Below are 14,016 nucleotides of genomic sequence, written 5' to 3' on the forward strand. Positions count from 1 at the left end.
AATACTAGGCCACTCATCCATGTAGGTAAAGACAACAAAATGCAAAAAATTAAGCATACATAAACTGAATTTTTACTTATTAAGTAGATCATATAATACATAATATAATAATATATAATTGCCCTAAGATTTTCTTAATTAAAACAGAATGACGTTTGTAATTTGAACATTTTTGAAAGGTCATATATTTATTTAAATCAGTTATTGGCTAATAAATTTAGACATGATTCATTATCTATGCATGAACTAATTAACTAACACGCCTTCGTATGAAAATTGAAAATATAAAATTAAATGCAATGATTGAAAATAACAAGGGAAACTCAAACACTTTTTGAAATTTAGAATCTATCAAGGTAAATATTAAAACATATATTATTAAATGGAAACTATATGGTTATGTTCAATCTATTAAGACCTCGACATAATTAATGACTTCAAACATTTTTCCTTCAGATCTCCAGGCTAAAAAACCGTTTGCCAGATTTCCATTACAAGGTCAAATGTGTTTCATTGCTGTAGACAAGACTTATTATACCATTTTATTTGTGCAAAAGGACACTAAGTTGACTGTCTATAGTCAAAATTACATGTAATAAGCAGGTTCTAAAGAATTTTTTTCTGACCTGAAAAACTTTCTAACGAAGTTAGATTTGTTAGTTATTTTTTCATCATATTCAAATCATGCACTGCAACCTCTCCTTATGTTTGAATAAAGCATACATACAAGTGATACGTTATACGTATAATACATGATCTATAATCTATGTATCATACTTAATGACTTCTTTCGTCAGAAATATTTTAAGAAAATGTCGAATTTAATTACAAACATGTTAAGGTGTCTTGGTATAATTCATTTTACGTTTACCTTAAGGAAACCATACATACCGATTTAACTTGTCATATCATTTCAATATTTTAATTTTAGCCTTGTACTGACGACCTTAAGTTAACGGGAATATCTTTTAAATCAAACACCTAAAAGCACATTTAAAGCTTAAAGTATGTCACACTAAAAAGACGATGTTTACTGTTAACCCTCAAACGTTTGAAATATTGTTTTTCTGTTCAGACATTCTACTGTACAATTCAGAATGATATATAAAGACTAAAAATAAAAAAGAGGAAATACCGATACGTTTCTGTTTTTAAACATGTGTAAACATATCGTACCTGTGAAGTATCTATTAATTATTGATTTAACTACTTCGACAAAAAGAAAAGTGAATTTACCCTTATTGCTCATTTTTATTCGTTCATAATGATATTTGTATTATTAAATGAAATTAAGTTTAGTTTGACCTACTTTCGAAATTGGAAATGGTGGATCAATTGGCTTAGATGGGGGAGTCCGAATTTGAAATATAATATTTTTAGAATGGTTAAGAATGTGTTTGTTGCAATCAGATCACAATAAGATGCTTGTGCACTTGACGGACACCTATTCGATTTTCTTTTTTATTTTATTTTCAGGTCTTTGGAAATGTTTTTATTGAATCTGTACATGTATATAATACTTTTGGTATATGCCAAAGGTATGATTAACAAACATATTTGTTTTTTGTTTAAGTTGTAATGTGTAATTATTGTAATTCTATGGATAAACTTTAATTGTATGTTGTTTTCTTTACTTTCTATAATCAAACATAAGAACGATAATGATAAAAAACGTACAGTATTTGAAACATGATTTGGTATTCGGTTATTCAGAAAAAAACGAAACGGTAAAAAACATTGACGAAAAACAACAATAAATTGAGTGTATTAAAACATGTAGAACCCTAAAATAAGGAAGAATTTGACGGTTTCAATATTTATGCGTTTTCTATTTAGCGACTATTGAATGGAAAGTGCATACAAAAGCCTCCAACTTTGGTGATACTATACAGATATTCTGTTCAGTTGATGCAAATACATGTTGCAGCGCAACAGCAGGTTGGGGGAAATGGACAACAAACGGAATATTCAAAACCATTGTACATGGAATAAAGGGGCAACATTTTGATAGTAATGCCAAATATCAAGGGAAAATGGCAACAAATGGATTTTATTTATTAATTAAAATTGAAGATGAGCACGACTTCAATGTGAATTATTCTTGTACTTATGGTCTACGTATTGGCCCAGGAAAATTATTAACATTCAAAGAAGCAATAGGAAGTAAGTAATATCAAATGGTTTAACTTGCGTTTTAACCTGAAAAAAAATTGATAATTGTTTTCTATAAATGTTACTTCCTTTCAAAGGTAGTAATATGCAGCCGCATTTCTCCACACTTTTACATGACAAAACGGGACTCTGTCTGTGCGCACATATAATGAATGATAAACATTTTCCCTACTGAACCTACAATTGACATTGTAAAGAGTAATCAAAGAAACCAAGGTTTTAGCGGTAATCAAAAGAATACAATCCATGGACAAAAAAAAAAAAAAAAAAAAAAAACAGACATGGAAAACAAACATACACAACAAAGAAAAATAGCGTAACCGCCGAGTTGCTAATAAAAAGTCAAGTCCGGGGTAAACCAACGTGGTAAGGAAAACTCTGACCAGTTGAATAAATCGTGTTTATGGTGCAGACGGATATACCATACCGATCCACCAGTTCATGATGACGACCATAAAACTTCTATAGTGATGATTTCAATTTTGTAGTAGCAAAACTTTGTTCCAGAAGCCTGTTTGTTAGAGTCCTAGCGCGGTACATAAAGTCTGACATAACGTATAAGTTGTGATGTGAACACTCCAAAGTAGCATACTAAAAGCCAGTATTACATGATATTGTGTTTGTTTGCGTGTTCCCTATAGCTGACTTTACATGAGTTATCTTTAATCATATGCTGCCCTAACGGATCATGTTTGATGCGGTGAAGCTAACGCAAGCATATAAGCGTCATAAGACTCCCAACGGTGCTAAACCTGTCAAACTTGCGAAACAAAGTTGGAGATGATTCCTCAATGGGACTATTACTTGTATAGCTTTGACATCTACAGCAACATTGCCTGTACTAAGCGTGCTAAGTCAAACACCATACACCAATAAAGCAGCTAAGCTGTTTTTTTTTTTTTAATTGGTTGGCAAGGTGCTTCCCTTTCGTTGGTGTATTCTACAGTTTCAGTTAACGATGTATAATCATTCAGGTCTTCACTTCTAGGTAACGTTTTGTAGAATACCGGTATACTAAGTAATATACAGAGAAGGGGTTCAAATCCCGATCAGGAATTGTTCAAATTTGGAATTTGTGGGAACTTTACCATCGTACTTACATGAGCATTACTATATAGAATGTTAATGCATGGATGTTTATACATGTATAATCAAGTCTTACAAATGTAGCTACATACATTTCACAATTTATTATTTAGCTTTATACTAGTTTAATAAAGTATGATTGTACCAGCTACTATATCTACAAAGTTTTCTTTTAAAAGACATATCATAAATATATCCACATATATGTTTTAAGGATGATAATCAAATGAACATTTATATTAAGGTACAAAAGTATCTTTGGTAAATTGGCAACTTTGACGATTTTCATTTACACTTCGGATTGTTAACACATGCTTTTATTAGCAGTGCATGCCTTTACATTGCTTTATAAATATGTGGTAAAATAGCTCCACATTCAGAAACATATTGCTGTAAGAATTGATAAATATGTTTGTTATCTTTTTGGACGTAAAGGTAAAATACTACATTGAGTTGTTGAATAATATTAATATTTTGATAATTATAACGATAAACAAAAAACAAACGACAAAGTCAAAGTTATATAGTCGATCTGTTATTGGCAATTAATAATTCAAACATTTGGAAACAAATCCGGTATTTAATTTAAATATCTAATTATATTAAGATTGAACGATTAACAATTGTATATGAAAAGACTAATGGCTAAATATTTGTTTTTCATTGTACTGATGCTCAATGTTTTAATTGCGACATTGAGATCATATATGGTTGTTATAGACCCCTTTAAAACTCAATTCGATAAAATAGCTTATGCTATGTTTAGACCAAACGGAGTTGACCATTTTATTGATCATTCTTCATTTCCCAACAACGCTGTTCTCCAGTTCGTTTTAGACGTTTTTGTAATTTCTTTTCTCGTGCATGTGAAAATGAAAAAACAAATGAGAAAAGGGGTTCCAACATTTTGCCCGAGAGTTCCATTAGCAGTTTCAAAAAAAAATCTCAATTCATATTGAAATGCAAGAAGATGAACATTTAAAAGCACGCACATTTATGTTGTTGTTTTTGTTGCAGTTGTTTTGTTTTTTGTTTTTTTAATTAAAACATGTGTAAGGTTTAATGTCATTATCATCACATTCCTTCTTAAATTCTGTTTTAATTTTGACCAAGGACTTGATTTTTTTTAAAATCATATATGCAAGCTCTTTATTTTACAGCACCGAGAATTAAAATTACGGACAACTTTTTCTTTTACCTTGGCATCTTCCTGATACTAAGGCAAGTGTTATAGAGAAGATAACTTATACTGACTACTGCATTCTCAATATCAGTTCTAAAAATTCTACTTATCTTTATTGCTGTTGATAATTATATTTTTTATTATGTCATTATTTGTTATTTTTATATTTTTCCTTTTTGTTTGGTTTTTTTGTTTTTCGTTTTGTTTGTTTGATGTTTTTTTTTTTTCCTCATATTTTACAAATATATTTTTTTTACTTTTTGTGTCTGTGTCTCATTTTGAATTTTTTTTTCAGTTTTACAGTGATATTTCTTCAAGTGAAATGTATATTGAATGGTACAGGTAAGTGTCAAAAAGTGATTTGAATCTCTAATTTGTATATGAAGGTCTTATGGCTTTTCATAATGTCCCTTTTACAGAGAAGATATGGCATAAGTCATTTGGATATGATGTTGATATTTGACAAACGCCTGAAAAACAGAACAATTCTTTAATTCCAAATTTAGTACAATATTGTATATCTAAAACGTGTATAACTCTTTCAGTACGTCTCCGTCTGATGTGGCGTGCGATACAAAAACACAGAGATCTTGTTACTTACTACAAAGTATTTATACATGATTACCTCCAGCTTTACCCATCAAAATATATATATAAAACTTCGATGGGTAATGCTGGAGGTAATCATGTATAAATCTTCCCTTTGAAGATATTGATGGGACAAATATAGTTGAAATGCTCTATGGAAATATGGCGGGAAAACTTTTCTGCATCATTATCTTATATAAGCAGTCAAATATATCTACGTCCCAGATGCTTCGGGATAAATTTAAATAGCTTTTCAGTTGTTTTCTAAAATTATTGAATAAATTTGAGGCAAAACATACCAAATTGAGATTAATGATGTGCAACCATGGCCTGATTCTCACACATGCACAGATTGGTATTTAGTGCAGAAAGTTAAATTAACCATGAATGTGCTCCAGGGCAGCAATTTTTATTTTTATTCTGAAAAAAAAGGACATTTTTCCAGGAGGACATAATGTGTTTTTATCTTGGTCGTCTGATCATACTAAAACTGTGTGGTTGAAGAAGTCAACACGACGATTTGTAAACCATAGCTTCGGTTGTCCCGGAAACTTACATTGGCTTAACACGTTTCGTATCAGTACCACAAAACATTGATTTATAAAGGTTAACAATAATTGTTCATACAAAATCTATTAAATGAGCAATGTTTACCTACAATTGCTTTTTTAAATGATGACGCTGTCGTTGAAACGTCAAACAGCTAACCAGACATTCCATTTTAACACTCATTAGCTCAGTAGCTTTTAAGAAGACTGTCATTTCAAAATGACCTTTGCCTAAATTTAATGCAATTTTGCATTATAAAATCATTTTGGTATAATTTGTTTACTTGATCCTATGTTAACGGCCAGTTTTTTTTTAACATCTTTTAAGTGCAAAAACAATCACTTCAAGTCAAGAAAGGTGTAGTAACAACGGACATGTTAATCATGTGTAAACAGACGTATCGATTATTTTAAGGCTCTGGTTCGAATAGCATCAACAGTTGGATCAGAAGACTAAAAAAGCTTTACACAGAAAATCACAAATTGACAACAGTTAATAACCATCCTGAAGAAACAGGTAATAGTAATATCGACAGATTTTAAATAAAAATGTATAAGTCAAAACAATACCAACAATATGCTACAAACTTATCTTCCTGTTACATAAATAATTGGTGCAAGTGCGATTTTTAATTCAAACAACATCACGCACGTTCAGGAATACTTATCCTTAAATGCGTTTGATGAGATATTTACGCATGACCATTTGATATTTCTACTTTTAAATAGGCTAATCTTACCAAACGCTAAAAGAAACAAAATCTTTGATACACACGAAACGTATATTTATTACTTGAATTGTATCCTTTCTAAATCGCAACCCTCCTGGACCTTCAAATGATTTCTCTTTAGTTTTTCGTTTGATTTACAAGGGTTTTATATATACTTACATTTGTATGATTGAACTTAAAAAAAGTGGCTGGGTACACCGTTTTTGTTTTTTTGTTTTTTGTTTTTTGTTTTGTTTGTTTTTTTGTTTTGTTTTGTTTTGTTTTTTTTTTTTTTTTGTTTGTTTTTATAATTTTTTAGGGTTTGGTTTTTATACAGTTACTTTGATGTTTACATGAGATTGTTGAATTAGCTGAATACAAACATTCAAACGATTAATAAGAGATGTAGCCCTTACCCTTAGTCTACCTCCCTAAGTTGTTTTTAAAGTTTGGTCATTGTCATGTTATTGTAATATTTAAAGTATGCTTTTGAAGAATACCATTTACCATCATTGTTGAAAAAAAATGGAGAACAGACAAGCTCGTCGGAGTTTTTGTCTGTCGGTTCGTCAAAGGAGACAGGTGTGTACATTTACATATAACATGGACGCATTAATTCTGGAAGACGTTTGAAAAGCAAGTTCAGATGATGTCAATGGAAAATTAATATTATATATTATTCATTTTATTGAAGAAAAGTTTAATGTAAAATTGTGAATGTATTGCAATATTCCAAAAACTGATGGTTTACCTGGTTTTGTAGACTCATAAACTCCGCTTTTAATTCGGTGATTTTTTTTCGGATAATTGCAATACAAACGGACATAATATTGCCATCTGGCAGAGTTAGAGAATCAGTAGTCAAATATTTACAGAAGAAATATTAGTGACATATTAAAAACAATCATCTTGTAATCTCTTTGATACATCTAGAAAGATAATGTTTTTCAGTAAGATCAGGATAAAGTAAATGTTTCAGGGCAGCAACCTCTAATAAAATTATTCCTTGTGCTCTATTCAGTTAATAAACAAGTATGTATGATGATATAATAAGGGTACGAAGGAAAACACTGCTAAGCTGATTTCTAAAGTTCGTTCATTTTCAAATTTTTGTGAAATTAAATTTGTTCTTCTAAGAATTTCATTTCTTTTTCAACATTATAGACATAAATGACCAGCAGACAAGTTCGTTAGAGTATTTGTCTGTTCAAACAGCTGGCAGTTTTTCTTGAAGCGTGAGGTTCAAATTATGCGATTTTTTATTATTAGATCTTCCATTGTTTGTTTATTTGTTTCTTAATTTATTCTTTTATTGGAGATTTGTAAGAAAGAAACCATGAACATTGAACAGAGAGCAGGTCACAGACAAGAACATACAGTCAGACAAAACATCAAACATAATTAAACTACACAGTAAAAATAAGATACAAAAATTGCCTAAACCAATTGTTTTTCTAGGAACATCCACAGTCCATTTTGTCACATGATTTCAAATCCAGGTAAAATCACAGCAGGGAGACTAGAACATTTTGGCTTTCACTCTTTCCTTTTAGGTATAAATAAAATGACCAGGCATTGTTTTCTTTTGACTAATGATGATATACAGTTTCGCAGTCACAATTATCTGTTATCTATAACAAATTTTGTAAGAACAGTAATGATTTTACATGTGAATTCGTGTGGTGTGGAAAGAAATAGTTTGACTATTTACTTTAGAAATGAAATCGACAGATGCCGTTAAAACTGAAATCCATCTACTCCATTACAAGTAACCTTGGTAACATTAAACTAATGAAAATTAGTTGCACCCACACAAATTATTCTTTGGTGCCAGTTTTATTTATACTGGTAAGGTAAACAGTTTGCAAATCAAAGTTTATAAGCCCCGTGCAGGTCCGGGTGTAAAAAGAATAGGCCTGCAGCAGCGCTTAGCTCGTCGTAAAAGGCGGCTAATTAGTGATCAGAACTGCTAGGGGCTTGGGCGCTCTTCCCACAAAACAACTGGGTTGCGTGCCCAGGTGGTGGAATGGGGTACCCCCGGCATGTTACATGCCGCGGTTGTCAGGCTATTATACAGAAAAACTGAAAAATACCACGTTACTCGTACGTAAAAGAATCCTGCTGTGGAATTCGATAGGAGTAGTAAATTGCTCGACCCTACACATTCCTCCCTTTTTCTAGCAGCAATCAAAATCCGTTTACTCTATTATCATTGTGTCCCGTCTCTTTTTTTCATCATCATCATCATCATCATCATCATCATCATAATCATCATCTTCATCATCATCCCATGTTCATTTTATCATCCATTCCTTGTTCATCGCCAGAATATAGCTGAAATATTGCTGCTTGGACGTTAAACCCCACAATCAACAATCAATCAAAGTATATAATAGGGAAAGATTTCGACAGATATTATTCTTATAAGTTTTAAAATCTGCGAATCGTATGTTCTTTTGAACATAATGGTTGCTTACTGTTTGTACTTTATTTATAGATGGATCGTCGACTTCCATTAAGATGTTAAACGATTCCGTGAAACTTTGAGGACCCATTGAATGTGTTTTTTATCAGGAACGGTGGAGTGAAGGCATGCTTGTATATAATAAATACTTGCACTTCAATATGTATAATGCCGTTTGACAAGCACGAAGATAATATGCATATGTTAAAGAAAGTCAGTTGCATGTGGAGAAAATGTTCGAACATGTATGCCTGTATATATTATGACTATATCAATATGATTCGTAATTTGTGTAACCTATATATAAATATCTATCCATTTGTTTTTAAACCGAAGTTATCGTCTGTAACGATATTGATAAGTTATTCCTTTTTTGTATAGTTTTCGTTTGGGATGTTTTGGTTGTTCAAACTAAAAGTAATAAACTAACACAAATTTCCCAGAATTTCATGACAATTGCAATTTTTATGATGTTATGTTCTTATGATCTATTGTTTTGTGAATTCTTCTCGCTTATTCATATTTTGTATTGTTTATATTACAACATAGATCATGATTTTGTCACTAGAACATGATCACATTCTTTTTTTTCAAAATCCCAATATTTCAACAAGTTGATTTACACATTGCCTTTTTTAACTGCTTGCTCATATTCGAGCCACCTCTCACATGATTTCTAAGAAGATATTAAAAATTATGTAAAAAGTCTTTAGAGACGTACATTTTGAATGATCAAATGTGAGAAATTCTAGACAATTTTTTTTCACTCTAGATTTCCGTTTAAATAAAAATGGCATGTTTCTGATTGCAATTTTTTAAACTCTGATCTATTAATGTCGGTTTTTCGAAAAGACATTTATGTTGGTATTTTGAAACAAAACATTAGGTATGATATTGTTATGTGTCAACTTCATTGAGTTGAGGAAATATACTTTTTTTGTTATTTCCCAGGGAGAAATGTAATTTAAATTTATCAAAATTATTAATAAAGTATGTCTGCTTTCATAATGATTCACAATCATCTGCCTACTAAACTTTTACATTGATAGCCCATGGCATTTGCAAACGAAATTTTAAGACAATCGGGCTGATATTTACTTGCATATTGTAAACTTTCCCTTTCTTACTGGCAAATATACCCTCATATAAATTAAATAACACATAAAATGAACTGTCGACGTGATACTTACATGGAATGTCTCTGTAGAACACAGATATTGCCAAAGAGTAATCAAGTGAACCAATATTTTAGCGGAAATCAGAAGAATGTAATCCAGGGTCAGTGACACGATTACCTGAATCCTGATTATAGATTAAAACAAAATATATATGTATAGATATATAACTATACTAACACAAAAACTACACGTTCAACCTTATGCAAAATAACAGGTGTTCTATTACAAGAGTTTTTAAGGTAGAAAGAGTTATCAAGGAAACCAAGATTCTAGTGGAAATCAAATGAATGTAATATACATAAAGACCAGATGAGCAAAATAAACACATGCAACAAATAACGTAAAAATAATGCATACACGCAACAAAATTGTATGAGCAACTTGGAAACTACTAAAATCTGGGAGCACGGACCAGATGTGCTCCGGAAGAGTAAGCGCCTTCTGCTTTTCTATAGGTAATTGTTTGTTTGATATCATCCACACTTTGCAACTTAGTCCTAAATTTAATAAATACATTTGGTGATGCGTAAGCCATTAAACAACATTATTGTTTATAAGAGAGAAATAAATATAGTTGTTGTTTTTGAATTGTGGTTTGTCTTTTGGATGCGTTGGCCATTTATTCACATTTTTTGTTGACAAAACAGAAGTACCTGTGTTTAGTCTTTGTGATACGATAGCAATTTAATAACATTATTGTATTTTAACCTACAAGGGAATGATAATATTTTAATTTAATTGCATGTCAATATATACTTATTTCATAAAACAATACATGTTTATTTTACAATAACATATAAACACTCTGTTACATGAGGTACTTTTTCAGAATAAAGGTGTTGTTTTTGTTGTTTATTTATTTTTTTTTTCCTTTTTTGTTGTTTTTTTTTTTTTTTTTATTATTGACGTCGTTTTGCCACATATAATTTTTTTTTGTATGAATCCATTAGAAGTTTATTGTGTCAAACGATTTCATTCAGTGAATATTGGTCCCGTTTCGAAAACGAAAATACTTTATACATAACCTATCAATTAAATTTTCAAGAGACCAGGAAAAAGAGATTGTACATACTTACATTACAAGTATTGCTGAATGTGTATATTTTTTCTGTAACATAAATAGGAAACGTATGTGGTTCATAAACATTTGGTAAAGCAAGAAAAACTTGTATCTGAATCATACGGTATAGTTAAAGTAGAAGTGTGCGCTTTTGATGGGAAAATGTTCCTATTGAAGCTGTTATCATTGTTTATTATATCAAATAAGGTATTTTCTTCCAAGGTAACAATTTGATAATAGAATTTTTAATGCTGTTATGAAAATTCTGTAATTTTACGAGTTTTATTTACGTTTCTGTTGCTTCAAAAGTACATACAAATTGATTTGGAATAGTCATTTTTCTCAGCATACATTGTACGAATAGTTAGACGTTTTCAACTGGTATACTCTGTTACCTTGATTTATCGCATCCCTTTACGAACGTGGATATATGTTTCACTTTATTCTGACGTAGAAACGTTTTCATTTTTGTGTGGTTACATCACATTAGAATCATGTTGGAGACAACAATAGTGATGGTCATTCGTTAATTGCAGGATCACAGAGATTCTCGACAAAAACGTTGATTTACGCAATAAGAACGTTTAGCAACAAGACAAAATCGATCTAATCATTAAAATACACATGTTTATATGGTGACGTCCCCTTTTCACCATAGTATATTGCATAAGAGTAATCAAGGGAACGAAGATTATAGCGGAAATGAAAAAAATGTAATCACGGGACAAAGAGAAGACATTGAATCCGACAACATGTTAGATAACCAAAATAATTCAAAAACTCTAAAAACTGGGAGTATAGACAAGGTTCACTTGTAGGGTTAGCGTCCTATGCCTTTCTAGGGAAAATATCACATTCGGTTCGAATTGCACGAATCGTTTAAACAACATTTTATAATTGATTTATACATAAAAGGGAATAAATTTTATGGTTCTTGATAGCCCAAGTTCGTAAAATATTCACAAGCCACTTTCAATTGGTAAATGGAACTTATTCTCCAAAACAGGCGTCTTTTTTATGAGCGACTCGGAGGGTGTTTCTAGAAAAAGCAGAGGACGCTTACCCTACCGGTGCACCTGGTCCATGCTCCCAATTTTTAGTGGAGTCCGAGTTGCTCATTTGCTTTTGTTACTTTCTATACATGATTTCTGTTTTGCATATATGGTCTTTGTCCATGGATTGCATTCTTTTTTTTATTACCGCTATAACCTTGGTTCCCTTGATTACTTGTAAAGATGCCAACCTTTGTGCAGATCGTCCGTGCTTTATATTATCACGTTTTAACAATGTTTTTATGTTTTGATTATTTTTTTATCCATTTTTCGTTTTCATATTTCATGACGTAAACTTTTGACGATAAATTCAATGAAAAATATCGTGGAAAAATAACAGCAAGAGAAGAATTTAGAAAAAAATAGAGACAATTAAAATGGAGCTACATAATGTGGAGCGGTTGTAACTATCTAGAAAAAATAAAGTTCAATGACATTCATTTACATACAGAACCTGAAGTTAAGCCACAACTACAATCTGAACAACGTTCCATCTGAACTCTTACAGAGCCAATTTTGTTTTTAAAGTAGTGTCATTTCAGGTTATTTTCATCGTATAGTGTGTGGGAATGTTAACGGGACATAGAGCGGAGAAAGATACACGGAATATTTCGGATGTGGACTTTGCAACTGCTGCGTTAGAACATAATTTGCCATGGCTATGAAAATGCAAAACAGAATTTAAAATGTACTAGAAGTTTTACAAATTTTACTAAAATTTGTTGAATTAACATTTTTGTTGTACATAGTATCTGACTTTTTTGATTTTATAAGGAAAACAATCATGATGCGCCACAAATATTACTTACTTTTAGTTTCAAGAATAAGAGAAATTTTAAAGTATAAGTATGTTTAAAAATCATGTAAGGGTTACGGCCATTTTCCACTAGAAAATTACATTTTTCCATTTAAAATGAATACTTAGAGTTGCATGTTTCTAAAGAAGCACTGTCGCAATCAATGCACTACATTCTACTACTATTAGATAAAAGTGACACAGATAAATTAATTATTATTAAATTAGGGGATTTTAGTTTGACCATAAACTTGCGTACTTGTATGCTACATGTATTTTGTTTAAAAATATCTGTCTTATATTTATATTGATTTAAATTTTATTTTGCGTGTTTTTTATATAACATGCATTTTACAAATTAACATATTTAAATAACGTATTCGCAAAAATATTTTATTTTTATATAATAATGAGTGAGGCCTGGTATATGCTTTTTAAAATAACGTTCTGCAAATGAAATGAATCGTAGCTTTTCTATAGCTCTTCAGATAAAATCATCACAGTTGCATATTCATTTATGTATTTAATAAAATAAAAATAAAAATATTCATACTGGTCTCCTCTAGGGAAAACATCAGAAAGCACAATGTGGTGATCATACCTAAAAGGCATGCAGTTTATGATTATTTAAAAAAAAATGTTAATCTTTGAATAAAGAGAGCTAATAACTTTTAGCTTGATATGAATGTCAATCGGGGGTTATTTAAAATTAAGGACGATTCTTTGAATCACAGGGGGGTCCTATTCTGGCTTAGACCTCATCGAAAATTATTAATTTTCTATGCTCAGAAACTTTGGAATCGAAATAAATATGTTTCCCTTGATGTGGAAGGAATTATCTTTTCTGACCCGCAAAATTTAAAAAACATTAATATTCCGACCCTACACAATGTGTCAGCCCTTTATGATCAAATTGTCGATCGTTCCCCTAAAGGCCAAATATGTGCAGGTAAAACTTATAATCATGAGTATATGTACACGACTTAGAGTTTGATTTATTTTCACTTATACCATAGTTCAACAAACTTATATGTACCTGTCCAAGTACTTCCCGGCCCGGAATATTTTAAATGATTTTATTGTATTATTGCTTAGAAAATAATGTATGCACGTCGAGGAAAGCACTCGATATTGCTTTTTTCTAAAAGTTCAATAAACAAATGAGTAATCAAGCAAACA

At 30.9% G+C, this 14,016-nt stretch overlaps 1 protein-coding gene across 3 annotated transcripts; it reads left to right on the top strand.

The window, feature by feature from the left end:
- The first annotated feature begins 251 nt into the window (after window positions 1-251).
- LOC148602123 (uncharacterized) lies at window positions 252-9,759 on the top strand. 3 transcript variants are annotated; one of them, XM_088555241.1, is made up of 7 exons: window positions 256-356; window positions 1,477-1,538; window positions 1,837-2,163; window positions 4,419-4,479; window positions 4,737-4,783; window positions 5,993-6,094; window positions 8,785-9,759. In XM_088555241.1, the coding sequence occupies exons 2-7, from the start codon at window positions 1,487-1,489 to the stop codon at window positions 8,832-8,834; spliced, it is 639 nt and encodes a 212-aa protein (XP_088411367.1). In that variant the 5' UTR covers window positions 256-356; window positions 1,477-1,486; the 3' UTR covers window positions 8,835-9,759. The 3 variants fall into 3 exon arrangements, with proteins under 3 accessions (XP_088411368.1, XP_088411370.1, XP_088411367.1); XM_088555242.1 differs by lacking the exon at window positions 8,785-9,759 and having other exon boundaries at window positions 252-356; window positions 5,906-6,029; XM_088555244.1 differs by lacking the exon at window positions 1,477-1,538 and having other exon boundaries at window positions 255-356.
- The last annotated feature ends 4,257 nt before the right edge of the window (window positions 9,760-14,016 follow it).

This window comes from Perna viridis, chromosome 12 (assembly GCF_037379345.1).
Source record: "Perna viridis isolate PV_CMFRI_1.1 ecotype Kerala chromosome 12, ASM3737934v1, whole genome shotgun sequence".
NCBI classification, from domain to species: Eukaryota; Metazoa; Mollusca; class Bivalvia; order Mytilida; family Mytilidae; genus Perna; species Perna viridis.

Coding starts and splice junctions, on each gene's coding strand:
- LOC148602123 (XM_088555241.1), top strand. CDS start 1,487: ATGTTTTTATTGAATCTGTACATGTATATAATACTTTTGGTATATGCC. Junction 1,539..1,836: donor ACTTTTGGTATATGCCAAAG/GTATGATTAACA, acceptor TTTTCTATTTAG/CGACTATTGAATGGAAAGTG. Junction 2,164..4,418: donor ATTCAAAGAAGCAATAGGAA/GTAAGTAATATC, acceptor TTTATTTTACAG/CACCGAGAATTAAAATTACG.